The 16,809-nt window shown below is 44.9% G+C and overlaps 3 protein-coding genes across 3 annotated transcripts; 2 read left to right on the top strand and 1 right to left on the bottom strand.

Moving 5' to 3' along the window:
- Window positions 1-6,761: 6,761 nt before the first annotated feature.
- On the bottom strand, window positions 6,762-13,099 carry slc2a6 (solute carrier family 2 member 6). The gene is made up of 8 exons (XM_080776841.1): window positions 12,917-13,099; window positions 12,540-12,811; window positions 11,700-11,796; window positions 11,099-11,198; window positions 10,450-10,643; window positions 7,899-8,074; window positions 7,523-7,812; window positions 6,762-7,116 (listed from the first exon to the last, which is right to left on the bottom strand). The coding sequence occupies exons 1-8, from the start codon at window positions 12,992-12,994 to the stop codon at window positions 6,812-6,814; spliced, it is 1,512 nt and encodes a 503-aa protein (XP_080632967.1). The 5' UTR covers window positions 12,995-13,099; the 3' UTR covers window positions 6,762-6,811.
- On the top strand, window positions 9,116-9,967 carry LOC308324345 (protein phosphatase PTC7 homolog; the record flags this gene model as incomplete). The annotated part of the gene is made up of 1 exon (XM_080776387.1): window positions 9,116-9,967. One exon carries the CDS (start codon window positions 9,116-9,118, stop codon window positions 9,965-9,967), a length of 852 nt encoding a protein of 283 aa, XP_080632513.1.
- A 2,450-nt stretch (window positions 13,100-15,549) lies between the features above and the next one.
- On the top strand, window positions 15,550-15,915 carry ptx4 (pentraxin 4, long; the record flags this gene model as incomplete). The annotated part of the gene is given in 3 exon segments (XM_080776501.1): window positions 15,550-15,632; window positions 15,634-15,784; window positions 15,787-15,915. Coding segments are annotated over 3 exon segments (363 nt in total).
- Window positions 15,916-16,809: the final 894 nt, after the last annotated feature.

The following is a 16,809-nucleotide window of genomic DNA, read 5'->3' as shown; positions in this document are numbered from 1 at the left end:
AGAATGGAGCTGGCTGGACCAGCTCATAACATTATTTATGAACAATTGAGACCTTTTTGTAAAGTAATCACTTCTGGAAAATAACAGAAGACATATCACAGGTTGTTTTCTAATCACTTACTTTTCGATGTGCACAGAGCTGCACAGTATATAATTTTATCTGAGGATCTAAACGGCAGCAGGTATCGTTTCTGGCTCCGAAGTATCGCAAGTTTTTGCTGCCAGACAGGAAATGGTGGGAAGTCTCGCGATACTTTGGTGCGTTCAGAAAGGTACTCTTTAGATATCATACCTCTATAAAAATTACACAGTGTACACATCGAATAACAACACAGCAGACAATAATGTGTTACATGAAAGGTTTTTCCAGAAGTGATTACTTCACAAAAGGTCTCAATTGTTCATAAATAATGTTTGTTCATGAGCTGGTCACTGAGCTTTCATTGACTCCAGTGCCAAACTTCCGGGTAGTTTGGCTCCCATGAAAGTGTCCATGAAAGTGTCATGGCGCAGCCCAGTCACATGACCACTTCACTTCCTTCTCAGATAGTATAGGCCTGCCTACACACCCAGTGGCCACCTCATCAGCCACCTTCAAATTTGGCCACATTTAGGTACACCAACCTACAAACATACCGCACATACCTACATACTTTTAAGTCATTCTTCTCATTTTCAAGTTTTGGTCAAGCCATTTTCTCCAGGAATGTTTAAACCTCTATGGTTTAAACCCCTGACAGGATGGACTGGATCTCTACTGGATGTTGGTTAACCTGAAACGTGTCTGTAAGACTTAAGACTCACTCATGAAATGGCAACCAGTCATTCAGTAATTCCCCTGTTCCAATTTGTTCCCTTTTTAGGAATGACCCTAAAGTTTAATTATTATTTTATGGAGTTTAAAACATGTCATATGGTATAATTTGTCCAGCAGCATCCTTCAGAAACTGGCATTCTATCTAGACCAGTTTCTTTTAGAATATTTAAATGTGGTGTAAGTGAAAAATGTAATCTAATCAGGAAAGACCCATTTATCTGCTTACATGTTGTAGTTTTCCAGTTTTCCAGTTTTTGTGTCATCACTTCCAGTCTCACTTGTTTATCCTGTATCCTTAGTGTATACATTTTCTCTCTTGATTGGATAAAATTGGCATTGTGACTTAAAATGCATTTTTGAGTATACAGAGCTTTGTGTGTCTCTGGCTGGCCAATTATGTTTTACCTTTTACTTTTTCTACCCAGTGTAGTCATTATGCCAATTGATTCCTCGCCTCCCACACATTTCTGTGTCGTTACTGCCGTTGTATACCTGCCGGTGAGGAGCCCCCACCGGGAGGACATAGAGCAGGGTTGGGCAACTCTGACGATGGAGAGGGCCACTATAGTTCCACAGTCACTCCAGAGGGCCACGTAGCAAAAATAGCGAATCTACAAGCTCAAAACGCGTCACACTGCGACACGTTTTGAGCTTGTAGATCAGATATTTTTGCTATATTTGAATTGAAATCCTGAATTATGTTTTGGTATATTTTAATTGGAGTCCTGAAAAGAAACATTTTTATTAGATTTAACTGACTTTCAAATGCCTTTAAATATATAGTTATGTTACCTAAATACAAATACATTGGACATAATAAGAAGACAATAACATTTTTGTCATTAACCTACATAAGTAATTAAAGCGGGTCATGTTTGCATGCTTCAAATTGTAACAGCTGAAATCAATAATCTATCAGTATTGTGATATTAACCTGAGGGCCACATTAAGTGACGGTGGGGGCCGCAGCGGCCAAAATACATATCCATTTTGGTGATCCTTGACATGAAAAAGTTTGAGAACCATGCATTGATATAGCAACATAGGTTTTACAGAAAACTCTTAAGATTTAGACAGCATTTGTAGAATCGGCCTCAGGTCAAGCGACTGCGACTTGAACTTTAAAACAAAACGTGTGCGGCCTCCGAGGCTACTTGAACTACTGAACTTCAACTTGGCCCTTTTAGGAGGGTTCTGAAACAATGCCTTTAGTTAGTCCTGTAATATCCTGAGAGGGCCAGCTCAGTGGCCTTTGTGGTTAGAGTGTCCGCCCTGAAACTGGGAGGTCGGGGTTCGATCCCTGGCTGCAGGGTCATACCAAAGACTGTAAAAATGGGACCCAGTGCCTCCCTGCTTGGCACTCGGCATCAAAGGGTTGGATTGGGGGGTCAAATCTACTCATCAAATGATTCCCGAGTGCGGCACGGCTGCAGCTCACCGCTTCTTGGCTGCAGCTCACCGCTCCTTGGCTGCAGCTCACCGCTCCTTGGCTGCAGCTCACCGCTCCTTGGCTGCAGCTCACCGCTCCTTGGCTGCGGCTCACCGCTCCATGGCTGCAGCTCACCGCTCCTTGGCTGCGGCTCACCGCTCCATGGCTGCAGCTCACCGCTCCTTGGCTACGACTCACCGCTCCTTGGCTGCGGCTCACCGCTCCAAGAGATGGGTCAAATGTGGAGAACACATTTCACTGCGCTAACGTGTGTGACAAATCGTACGACTTTGACGACTTTGACTTTGAGTGTTCATTTAAATATGACAGTGTACACATCGAGAAGAAAATTACCCAAATGAGTTTGTGTTCCATTCAAAGGCGTTATAGAGAGAGACGGAGGCTGTGTCCTCTCTGTCCTCCACCCACAACGCCCCTCGCCAGATGACACACGTAGACGTATGTCCTCTACCATGTAACAAGGTGTGTGTGTTTGAGATTACTTCATACTATAAAGTAATCTCAAACACACACACCTATAAACTTTATAGGGTAATGGCTGTGGCTGTGATGTGTGTGTGTGTGTGTGTGTGTGTGTGTGTGTGTGTGTGTGTGTGTGTGTGCTTGTAAGTATGTTTCGTCAGGCCTGATGAACAACATTCCAGAGCGCAGAACAATCCTTCTCCACAAAGCCTGTGATGTTTGTGTGTGTGTGTGTATGTGCGTGCATGTGTTGTTTGAGTAAGGGAGGGTGGGATGATTTATTTCCTCTTCATTACAGAGATTATTAGAGATTCTTTATCTCTAATATCAGTTTAAATAGAGCACCGAAGTCTGACGTCCATATCGGTAGAGGGCGCAAATCCACAGGTTCATGTACTTTTTATTTGCATTATAATCCATTATATCCCTTATAATGCATTATAAGGGATTTTAGATCGCCTCATATAAGAACTGTGTTTGAAAAATAAACATGTCACCCAGGCCACTTCACTCATATGGATATGAAGAATCAACTGACTGAGAGAAAACGCTAATGTTACTGCTACTGAATTAGTTACATTTTCGCTAGAAGCAGACTGTATCATATATGAGTGACTGACTGTTGCAAACGATACAGACACCTCCCAGACAATAATGCCGAGACAGCTTGTTTATTTTTGGACCACAACGCTTATATATGTAGTGTTGCAGTCCCGCCCCGTTTCATGACCATGCCAGGCCCAGGAAATGAATCTCATTTTTCCCATAGACATTTCAAAACGTATTTATTTAAAGACCTTTTAAGCGTCGTACGAAGCCAACTCTTGTCGTGACAAATCATGACAACACACACAATATTTTGGACGAAACAAATAATTACAAATAAGAAAAATAACAAAAAAATTGTTAAAACCTGCGACAGATTCAGCTGCGGAGCTCTGAATATATCTTGAGAGATTATACAGTATCAGACATGTTGGCAGTGGAGGCCTTTTTTATGACGTGAAAATTACAGCAGTGGTTACCTGGGTGACGGTGTTCATTTTGTCGACTAAAAACTGACGAAAAACTATGACTAAAATATATCTGAAAATGTTTCATCTTTCATACCAGGGACCCCCAGAAGAGAAGATTTGTGTGTAAAAAGAAAAAAGTTACAGTTACAAAAATAGCAGATGTACAAGCTAGCAGCTTTGCACAAAGTACCTCTCTGTGAGATCTGCTATTTTCGAATAGCCAATGTGTAAATACCGGTAGATACATAGAAGTACATAGAAGTGGTTATGATTGTGACGCTATACTACTTTTGCTGTGGACCGAAAAAGTTAAGAATGACATGACTGGTCAGTCGTGTATACATACAGTATACTACTATACACCATATCAGTGTACAACACAGTATACACTTTATAATATATATCATATCAGTGTACACAGTATACACTTTATAATATATATCATATCAGTGTACAGTACAGTATACACTTCATAGCCATGTCAAATTCAGTTTTAGATTTCAACGGTTTCACTTGCAAACAGCTGTTTATGTTGTAAATCATGTTAATTTTAGTAAAAGGGCCTTATCAGTCATCAAATGACTTTACAAACCGGAATCCATGTGGGTGGTAATTATCATAGACGTACCTTGACTAGACAGCATTCCCCTCCCCCCCACACCCCCACACCCCCCCACACACACACACACACACACACACACACACGGTCACACACACAGCCTGAGAGGAGTTCATAACACATCTTCCTGTAGTGCTCATTACATGTGTTTTACGAGCAGAACGTTTGTAGGTGCAGTAGAATCGACTAGCCTGGCTAATAAGCCATATACTCATATCACACTGTAATTCGCCGAAGGCTTATTAGCCAGGCTACAGTAGACAACATTACTTCAGAAGGCATCCTGTCTGACGTCTTGACAAATGGTTCCCTGTGGTTTAATTCAAGGTCAAAAAGTGTAAGATGTTTGTAGCCATTGCAATGGTGTTGTTTCTGTTCATTTATCACTCGTGTGATGCTATTTATATAGCTCATGTAACATGACCAGGTCAACCAACGTGCTGGTAAAATAAATCAAAGCGAACAACGCAATATAAACAGACATTGACAGGCAATATAAAAGGCACAAACAAGCAAATTATAAAGAACTAGAGCGGTGCTCGTTGGGCACTGGGCCTACTTGGAACGATGCAAGTTGAAAATGCATGCCCCACCCAGTTATTATGTCTGTGTCCCCTATATGCCCATATATGGAGTTCTTTGTCAAGGCATGCCCAAATATGGAGTCTATGCAGATGTCGGAACAATCATTGTGATGTCGGAACAGGTCAGCTCCATTTATGGAGCTGACCTGTTCCTCTGGACAGGGGCCCTGTTCCTCTGGACAGGGGCCCTGTTCCTCTGGACAGGGGCCCTGTTCAGAGGAACAGGGGCCCTGTCCAGAGCCTGGGCAGAGAGAGGCCCTTTGTTGGTGGTTCTGGACAACCGACTATCTCGACACCGGGCACTGCATTCCCTGTGGGGGTGTGGAACGACACCGGGCACTGCCCTCCCTGTGGGGGTGTGGAACGCATGTGTCGAATTTGAAGTCAAGTCGGTGGGGCGGACGGTTCTCGAGTTACGTGGATTACAGACGTCTGTGCGAGACTTGGTGCATGTATAGATAAATAAATATATATAATTGCTGCCAGGCACAAACCTTGTATCTTTCTATTTCAACTTGTTTGTTTTGTTGGTGGTGCATTTAATCATACAGAGTGTCGCATATATCTTGTATGATGTAGCTTGTATACATGTAGGTACAAGACCTATACAAGCTCTTGTAGATTTAGATTTAGATTTAGATCTAGAATTTGGGCATATTATGAGGTTTTCACACGACAGCGAAGATATCAGAACGAGGTTTTACTAAATGACGCAGGCTGTACATTACAGTCCACACACATTCCCTATTCTAACTTAGCAGTACAGCGCTTGTCAATCAAAAGACCTCATCATTCACACCAGCGGGACAGGCGATGACTCATACGCAAGCTTGAAATCGGGAGTGTCCTGACAAAGTATAATTCTCGGAACAGTGCATCCCGGAAATAAGGCATCGAGTCAGTTCTTTTTATCTGTACTTTTATTCACATGTGTTGCCTTTCTTGGTTTTCGTTTTGAACAGTCAGTATTACATTTCAATATGCAGTAAGTATAGGCACTGGGCCTGTACCAAGGGTATAAGGCAGGCCAAGGAGGGACAATGCAACAATGTAAATTATACAGTAAACAAATAGTTAAAAAACGTATATGTAGAGGAAAATGTGCACAGTGAAATCCTCAGTGTGTGAGTTTATCCATTGTAGACTCTCAGAGATAAATAACACAGGATTTGTATGTTTCAGCTTGTGCACACACACACACACACACACACACACACACACACACACACACCACACACAGAATAAACCCTTAGTACGTAGTAATTACAACCCCTTACTAATGATTTAGAGTGTGCGTGCGTGGATGTCTGCGACTGTGTGTGCATGTATGAACAGTACACATAGTAGGCCTCTATGCTGCCGATTCTTGTTGTACTTTCACAACCATAATGTTACATTATAATTAGTTGTTTCATTGTCTTGTATACCTGTCATGTATGTTCATGCATAAAGCAATTAGGTCATGACGAGCCAACTCCTTGAAGATTCCTGCCATAATACTCATGCATAGCAGCCATTATGACATCAGCATCATTATGTTTTGTTTTGACAGTAGATTGCAGAGGTTGTCACTGTACCTCTTTAGATTGTATGCAAGGTGTGGCGCACACGCACACGCGCGCACACGCACACGCACACGCACACACACACAGAGTGCATACGATCTTGATCTAGGAGAGTCTAGGTGTCTAGGTCACACCCTACCTGAGAAAGCAGTATGGAATTGTCCACCATGCATTAGTCTTCTGAAAACCTTAGTCGACTTAAGTCTTTAATAACAAAATTAACACTGTTTTTTGGTGGTGGCAATCCAGGTCCTTGGAATTGAAACATTGGTATAGAACCACTGCTTTATGCTGCCACTTACTGGATGATGGTGAAACTGCGTCCTGTCCTAAAGTAATTTTCTATTTCCTCCAGGGAGCGTCCGCGGGTCTCTGGGACGCAGACGGCGGTGAAGAGCAGACAGAGCACACACACCACGGTGAAGGCCAGGTAGGGAACGTACAGGCCGTATTCCTGCAGCAGGTGTGGAAAGGCGCGCGTGAGCACGAAGGCCGTGAGCCAGCTCACCGCCACGCACAGACCCGAGGCCACGCCCCTGGCGACCAGCGGTAACACCTCTGACATCAGCAGCCACGTGATTGGCCCCCAGCCCAGGGCATAACCTATAGGAGACAGCAACATGGCGACAGGTGTTTCTCTTAATATACAGGTCAGTGGTTCTCAAAGGTTTTCAGGAGACAATATATTTGTATCCAGGGATCCCCATATAAGATTTGTCTTGTGTTAAAAATGTTGAGCTTGGGCCCGGGCTGGCCTAGCGGTTCGGGCACCTAGGCTGTTAGTGGTAATCCAGCCTGACAGCGTGTGGCGGGTTCGAGTCCCGATCCCGACGACCTTTGCGCGACCTCTTCCCCCCCAGAACCATAGAGAGAGAGCGCGCGTAAAATGAAACCAAATGTACCCATATGGGTCCATTTGGTTTCATTTTACTCTCTCAAGAGTTAAAGATCTAGACCACTGGTTGAAAACCACTGAGTGTCATTACCACAGACTTGTGACTATACTCACCAAATATAAACAGCATGGTGCAGATGAGTGGAACGAGGCTTGGTGCACTGGGGTCTGAAGTGATGCCCAGCAGTGCACTGTGGGAGCTGTGGTCCAGAGTGAACCCGGTGAGGTTGTTGGACGGAGGAGGACAGGGTGTGGCGTGGGAGTACATGGTCAGCGTCAGACTGGACAGGAACATCAGCAGGCTTGATGTGTACAAAAGGGCTTTACGGCCAACTCTGTCCATCAGGCTGGCTGCCACGACAACGGAGAGGAGTCGGACCGCCCCTACAATGGCAGTATCAAACCTGGTGGTAACACACAGCAACGCTTGTTCAGTCTTGAGAAGAAGAGAAGAGAAGAGAAGAGAAGAGAAGAGAAGAGAATGTCCTACTTGGGTTCCAGAGCCACCTTGCTCTGAGAGAAGATGGGCTGGAGGTAAACCAGGACCGGGGTGATGCCTGTCATCTGCTGCAGGAAGCGCATCAGCACTGCGATGGCGATTGGTTTGTAGTAGATGGGTGTGGCCAGCTCAGACCATGTGACTCTGCCCTGCGTGTTGATGCTGTGCTGTACACGTGGCAGACAGAAGACATGTGTACACTAACCCACACATACTGGACTAGACTAGAGGGTGTGAAGACATGTGTACACTAACCCACACATACTGGACTAGACTATAGAGGGTGTGCAACCTGAGGAATGTTTTGTTAACCTTACGAATGAATGTATAGCCTTGCCGAGCCATGAGGCCCTTAGGGCAGGAGCCTATCTCCTGTTTCTGTAGCGTACAAGTACACCCCCTGGACATGACGCTAGTATGTCACAGGGACTTACCCCCAATCCAACCCTTGATGCTGAGTGTCAAGCAGGGAGGCATTGGGTCCCATTTTTACAGTCTTCTGTATGACCCGGCCAGGTATTGAACCCCGACCTCCCAGTCTCAGGGCGGACACTCTAACCACAAGGCCACTGAGCTGGCCACGAATTAATGGTGCTTAACTGAAAAGATTGAAAGATATTTAAGATGTATCCATTCCAAAGGTCGTTTACTATGAAAACCTCATGTCAGTCAGTCCGTCACGCCTTGTGACATGTTCCATATATGGCCGTCTCCATATAAGATCAGGACACTGACTCCATCTAACCCTGAATAGCCATACAAGGGGCCACGAATCAGTGTTGTTACGGTTTCTGTCATGTCTGGCATGAGACCGGACGTTTATGTTTACGTTTGTGACATGCACCAGTCTCCATATATGGCCATGTTATGTTTGTGACTTGGATATGGTCTGACATCAGTGCATTTATGACATCTGTCATCCACCGACCTAACGTCGTCGTCGTCGACGACCAATGTTATGCACAGTTAAACCCGCTCTATCTGTTCTATACCCATTGAACCCATCTGTCTATCTGTGTCCCTTTTATCACCATAAATGGAGATCCCTGATGTCATCAACGTGACGTCATACTGACATCGGTCTGACAGTTCGCACAGAGATTCTGTACATTCCTGGCTGATATTCATAATGCAGTCCAACATAATCCATCCATCCATCAAAGACAGAGGAACAACAGAATGTTACCAATGCGCCTGCATGTGCTCTCATGACAGACACACCACCAGATCTGTCTACATCTGTCTGTAGACTCTACAGCCTCATCACAGCCAGCTCTGGGTACGGGAAGAAGCTTGGCAAGGGCAAGAAGACCTTGAAGAAAGAGATGTGCTATGGGGACGATGCCTATTTCATAGCACAAAATACATCTGCCAGCGTCTTGGGCATAGCAGATGGTGTCAGTGGTTGGCGCGCCCACGGCATCGACCCCTCCCTGTTCTCTGCCACTCTGATGGGGACATGCGAGCGACTGGTGAAGGAAGGCCAGTTCACGCCCGCTAACCCGGTGGGCATCCTCGCCTCTGCGTACAAGGAGCTCCGGAAGAGACAGGACCCCCTGCTGGGCAGCAGCACCGTCTGCATCGTAGTTCTAGAACGGGGGAGTCGACGTCTGCACACGTGTAACCTCGGCGACTCTGGGTTCCTGGTGGTGCGAGGGGGAGAGGTGGTGCACAGGTCGAAAGCGCAAGTGCACGGCTTCAACTCTCCCTTGCAGCTGTGCGTTGCTTCCCCGGGGGGAAGCAGGCCCCAAGCAGCCAACAGCTCCTCTTTTGATGTTGAGCTCGGTGACGTGATCCTCACGGCCACCGATGGCCTCTTTGACAACATGCCAGATGACATGATTCTGCAGGAGCTCAAGAAACTCGACAACACCGCCGACTATGACAGCATCTTGCGGACGGCACAGAGCACTGCTAAGCAGGCTCATGACCTGGCCTATAACCGCAACTTCATGTCCCCATTTGCAAAGGAAGCCCGTGCCAATGGCCTGAATTGGAGAGGAGGGAAACCAGACGATATTACGGTGCTGCTGTCCGTTGTGGCTGTCCGTTGTGGTTGAATGTACAGATAGCGATCGACTTCACTCGGCAGAGTCTGCACAAGCATTGCAGCAGCAATATTGTTTAAAAATAATCTGCCTAATGATGATGTCACTGGAAGACGGTTTCCAAACTGCCCACAGCCCTCCTATGAGGCAGGCAGGGTCAGAATAAATTATGGACTTAGGGACTCAACTGCTCAATTCATAAAGTACCTTTTCCCGCCCTAGAAATGTAGTAGTAGAGTTAAATACAATATTATGTATTTGAAATATTAAAGTACCCACAAATATAATGTAATATATAATGTAAAGTGCAGATACTCAAAACCTTTTCTCAAGTATACAGTACTCAATTAGCTGATGGCAGTGCCAGCCAGTTGTGATCTTATGAAAGCTAATGTGAATTAATAGCAGCATTTTTATCATTTCCCTATACTCATAGATGTCTATAAATGGGTGGGTCACAGATGTACTTTGTTACTGTCCACCACGTGCTTCACCTGCATGATGGTGAGCTCTGCATTGGTGTCGTGGTGTTTCCCTCTGAGCCAGCGGAGGGCCTTCTCAGCCTCCTGGTGTCTCCCCAGGGAGAGCAGTCTTCTGGGGGAGCGCGGCATGAACACCATCAACACCACCATCAGTAACGTTGGCACTCCCCCTGCTATCGCCAGCCAGCGCCACGACAACACCAGACCTGTATGTATAGGACGGGCAAGTCATCGGGTCATCACATCGGTATCGGACCATTATGGGCAATATCGGTATCGAATCGATATCAAAATAATATATCGTTTTAGGAGATATAGTTTAATGTTGAAAAATAAATACAAAAGCTGAGGGCATAGAGAGAGATGGATACATGTTTTATTAGGTTGTTACCGAGGGCATAGAGAGAGATGGATACATGTTTTATTAGGTTGTTACCGAGGACATAGAGAGAGATGGATACATGTTTTATTAGGTTGTTACCGAGGGCATACAGAGAGATGGATACATGTTTTATTAGGTTGTTACCGAGGGCATAGAGAGAGATGGATACATGTTTTATTAGGTTGTTACCGAGGGCATAGAGAGAGATGGATACATGTTTTATTAGGTTGTTACCGAGGGCATAGAGAGAGATGGATACATGTTTTATTAGGTTGTTACCGAGGGCATAGAGAACCAGAGCTCCAAACACAGCAGTGATCTGAGGACAGGATCCCAGGGCTCCTCTCACAGCTGGATAGGATATCTCTGAGATGTACACCTGAGATGCACACACACACACACACACACACACACACACACACACACACACACACACACGCACACCCGCACGCACGCACGCAGATTCTTCATGGAACCATGGTTCTTTCAGGGAACCGGCGGCCATGGTTTGGTTCCAGTTTTTATCACCAATTATTAGGGTTGTGAACCAAATAATTTTTAGCGGAAACACTCATTCAATATTATTAAAACAAAACAAATAGTGTTGTATGCTGCCTTTATTTTCTTCTTTCAAATTATTTGATCGGCACAAAATATTGTGTTTGTTGTCATTATTTGTCACAATCCGAGTTGGCTTTGTCCGCGGTGTAACCGTCTTTATATGAATACTTTTTGAAAAGCCTATGGAGAAAATGAATGGAGAATAATTTCCTGGGCCACTCGTAGTTCTGAAAGGGGGCGGGACTGCGACGCTCTATAGAGTAATGCACGTGCTGATGTGCAGGTGGTTATAACGAGTTGTGTAACTATGGTAACCTACAGGTATGGAGGCAGCGGTCATCCCCCCGGCAACACCGGTCAGAAAGCGTCCCACATGGAGCATCCACCTGTCTGCTGCTCCACCCATCAGCATGTACCTGACACACACACACACACACACACACACGCACACGCATGTCACACACACACATTGCACGCTGCGTTCATGATTTGAGGCATTTGAGGCGTGGTCAATGCTCTTTGGCCACTCAGAATAGCCAAATGGCATTGATCACGCCTCCAGCTCTTAAGTTAAGTAATAACACCTGGTACTTAAGACACGCAAACGCAGCCCATATAGCATGTAACGTTTTGCGGAATTTTAGGACAGAATCTGGAGGAGTAATATCCAAAAATGTGTTTTTCAAAGGTCGGCCTCCTGGTGGCGCTTTAACAGGCCGTTTTGAAAGATTTGGGGCAGAGATTCATGTTGGCATCCAGGGAGTGTGTGCCTTCAGGCCTGGTGGAGACAATGAAAAGGTGTAACACAGAAAACTGTGGCCTGTAGAATGATGTTACCATAGGTGCGTGTCGCTGTTTGATGACGTTGAGTAGAGTGGTCCTAATGGGCAAAAGGGGTGGCTGAAATGTGGTGGCCTGAATAATGCGTTTTATATTAACTGTACAATCGTATCGTACTGTACGATAATAAGCCTAGACCAAAGACAGAGTACTTATGAATAGTCTGGGGCAAGTTGGGAGGAGTGCTGGTAAGCTTGATCCTAATAGACACCATGTCGACCCTATTCTGATTCTGGTAGTGGCTGTGGGATAATAATGACAAAGTAAAAAACTCACATCAGATATGGTAACACGCACAGTCGCACACGGACGCACTCACCCGATGGTAGAGGGCACCGCTGACGTCATGATGCTCAGCTTGCGTCCAATCACATCGTTGAGCACCATGGCGCCCAGGCCTCCGGCCGCCGCTCCCAGCATGAAGAGGGAGCCGAACCAGGCCCCCTGGTCCGTGTCCATCCGGAGGCAGGGGTCCGTGGAGGGGTCCTCCAGCGCGGGCAGCACGGGGGATGGGTAGACCAGCGCGTAGCCGAAGTTGAAGTTCCCTAGGACAGCTGTGAACACGGCCAGGAAGAGCCTGGACTTACTGATCTATAAAGAAAATAAAAAGAATATTACAAAGACAAGTTATTTGGTTTTTGCAATCTATTTAGAGTGCAGTTGTATAAATACCAGTAAAAGTGAAATGACACTGACCTTAGTTTGAGCTGCTGTGCTTCCTCTGTCCAACAGTGGCGTCTTCTCTTCAGCATCTGCTGCAGCAATTCCATCCATTCTAGTTCATTCAATAATGACTCTACTAATGGTTTAACTGGTCTCACAGCCTGTAGCTCAAAGTAAACTCAGTCTGGCAGAGGACAACTGTATCTAGATGTGATGTTATTGATAAGAAGAGGACCAATGTGAACTAATCCTAAATGTTGCAAACCACACATTTGCAGGGGACAAAAGCAGAAGGGTGTTTAGGGGAATTTGTGAATCACGGCGTTCCCAGATTGAGTCATATCAACCCTCAAAGCAGAAGTGGAAGAGAATCCAAGACCTGCTTTCGAATGTGACTTTGTCAAAACGGTACAGGCTGCTTCTCCAGCAACCCACGCATCATGAAGTTTAGCCCAGATTACTTCATATTGGTTTTGTAACACAACCAACACAGCAGATTTGAACTCTAGTTCAACTAAAGTTATCTCATGCGTCCTGACACTCCTATAATATAGAGCAGAACAGGTCAAGACAGACCATGTGTCGTGCATGCGCGGTTCTGTTTGAATTAAATTCAGATGTCAAAATAATCTATAACAAAAAAGTTATGGTCCTAAATTTGATCAAAATTGCTCTATATTAGTTATGTATTTATTTAAAGCAGTGGCTCTCAAAGGTGTGATCCAGGGACCCTCGGTTCCTTGAGGGGGTTCCAAATGGACCCATTATAGGTCTGTAACTCTGAGAGTGTACAAATGGAACCAAATGGACCCTTACAGGTCTGTAACTCTGAGAGTGTACAAATGGAACCAAATGGACCCTTATACAGGTCTGTAACTCTGAGAGTGTACTAGTACAAATGGAACCAAATGTATAACTTTTAACTCTGATACTGTACAAATGGAATCAAATGTCGTCGGGATCGGGACTCGAACCCGCCACACGCTGTCAGGCTGGATTACCACTAACAGCCTAGGTGCCCGAACCGCTAGGCCAGCCCGGGCCCAAGCTCAACATTTTTAACACAAGACAAATCTTATATGGGGATCCCTGGATACATGCATGCAATATTGTCTCATGAAAACCTTTGAGAACCACTGACCTGTGCTGTACAGATTTCAGCGAGGATTCTATACAGAACATGCAAATCATCATCATCTCTGTACGCATGAACCTGTGTGTGTGTGTGTGTGTGTGTGTGTGTGTGTGTGTGTGTGTGTGTGTGTGTGTGTGTGTGTGTGTGTGTGTGTGTGTGTGTGTGTGTGTGTGTGTGTGTGTGTGTGTGTGTGTGTGTGTGTGTGTGTGTGTGTGTGTGTGTGTGTGTGTGTGTGTGTGTGTGTGTGTGTGTGTGCGTGCGTGCGTGCGTGCGTGCGTGCGTGCGTGTGCGTGCGTGTGCGTGTGCGTGTGCGTGCGTCCAGGTGACAGATTTCATCAGGGAGGAGTCCAAGAACAACATGCAAATCATCGTCATCTCTCTCAAAGAGGAGTTCTACCATAGATCTGATGCCCTGCTGGGAGTCTGCTCAGATGTAAGTATAACTGTTCTACCATAGATCTGATGCCCTGCTGGGAGTCTGAGGAAAAAATGCTATTTAATGCAAACTCTAATCCCTTGTTTCTAGACCGGTGACTGCGTTATGAGCCGTATGCTGTCTGTGGACCTGACGCCGTATCCTATGGATGGAGGATGATGACTACGGGAGAGAGAAAGAAAACGTCTCCTTTCCATCCGAGGCCGACATCACCCCGGCCAAGTTCCGACATCACCCCAAGTTCAAGTCAACTTGATTGTTAATGACATGACATGACATTGGCCCATTGATCAGTCCGTACCTTACAGTCTATGGTCCGTACACCACTTCAAACGTTATTGATCTTTTGGTTATCCCTAGGCTTTTTCTCTAGTGCGAGCAACATATGGCCTGAGGCCAGCTGTAACTGCCAGTGGACCATCTCACTCAAGCCCATGGCATCTTCAAAGAAAACATTTAATTATTCATTAACAGTTTGCAGAATTACAGTACATTTCAAGCACAACTCGATACAAAAACTTTCAACTGTGATTGGATGACCAATAATTTAATAAAGCACTATGCTTGTTTACAAGAGGGTCCACCATGTTCAATTCATCATAACATTTAGAGACATACAAATATACACTTCTATATAGCCAAAACAGGAAATCATCATCAGAAGGGAGGTAAAAAGCGGACAGTGTCCTTCCTGACTCCACAGATTGGCAGGTGAACTCGCATGTGTTCACTCAGAACTTAAGTGTTGAAACCAAGGCCACAAGATGGCAGCATTGTTTATTTTTCGCCTCGTGGTGATCTGAATCAATTTTAAGAAACTAACCATCAAATTTGACATGTGTACAGATGTAGGCTACACCATTTTAGAGAATCCCCTTTAAAGTCAATTTTATATCGCAAATTTCATGCCAGGGAAATTACATTTTATTTACATTTCAAAACAATCCCACAAACGTGCCAAAATAGCCTGTTTTCAGATAATTGGAGTGGAGACTGGAGTAAAATTACAATATTAGTCTCTATTATGTAATATGTATCTTCCTCGTCCTCACATTCCACCTCCCAATCCTACCCCTCCCACTCTACATCTTCATCATGTTCTCACCCTCCTCGTCCTCCGTGACCCTGGACTTTGTCGTCGGAGACCCCGTGTACCGGCGGCTCCCGGTGGGCTCCCTCCGGCGACTGGCACCACCTCTGTCTCGTCTGGTCCTCCATCCAGGGACGTTACTGGCACTACACGGACCGACGCCTCACCTCCTCGGGGTCAAACTTCCAGAAGGGCTGGGTGGTCCCCGGAGGAGGCTCGGTGGTGCTGGGGCAGGACTCTATGAGCAGGACACGGTGGGCGGAGGGTTCGACCCGGCAGAGCCCTGGTTCTCTGAGGATCTCAGGGATGACAGTGACATCCAGCGACAGTGTCGCAAAATATATGCTCAGCTCAGGCCAACATGCTCTTAAGGAAATTTCTATGTGCTCAGCAGATGTTAAATGTGCACTAATTATGTCATCGCTTTGTATACAGCCCATCTATGGTCCTCATACAGAGTAAAGAGCATGCAACGGCTCAGAGTGGCTTATAACGATGCCTTGAGGTTACTCCTACGTGTTCCTAGGTGGCACAGTGCCAGTCAGTTGTTTACCCCTGTTGGTTTGCCCACATGCGATGCGTTATTAAGAAAACTCATGCACAAATTTATGCAACGCCTGGAGGTGTCTAGTAACAGCATCATAGAGGCACTAACGAACCCTGTGAAGAGCTGTTACCGGGTCACGTCCAGGCTGCGCAAACACTGGCTCAGCAGCCTGCTGCTGATTAGATGTGTCAGTGCTTGAATATGTACTACTGTGACTACTGCACTTTGAATTGTATTAACGGTTCGCTTTTATCCTTTTTCCATGTTTGTCTTTTTGGTTTTTTGTACGTTGATCTTATGTGATATGGACTATTGTCTGAAATAAAGATTATATATATATATATACTGTAAACACGTTCTTATAAGATGATGTGCAACTTTACTATAGTAACACATGATATACTATACTAAACGTTATGTGCTTTTAAACTTTTGCTTTATAATTTTTCATGTTGAAATGAACCTCTAAATCAAATTATAATTCAGGCCATGATTTATTTCTTGTGTATGATGTTTATAACATAATATTAGCCTTGGATCAAGACTGTCAAAGATTTATTTCATAATTTACTGACTGATACATAAATCTCAGTATAGATCAAATAAATCTATGACAGCATCCATCCAAGGCTATCTGTTGGTACTTAAAACAAAATGTATAATATTATATTTGGGTTTGTGATATCATTCATATAAGATATAAATAATTAAATATGTA

The sequence above is a fragment of the Protomyctophum bolini genome, assembly GCF_963924005.1.
Source record: "Protomyctophum bolini genome assembly, chromosome: 11".
NCBI lineage: Eukaryota > Metazoa > Chordata > Actinopteri > Myctophiformes > Myctophidae > Protomyctophum > Protomyctophum bolini.
This window is presented reverse-complemented; position numbering and strand designations above follow the sequence as displayed.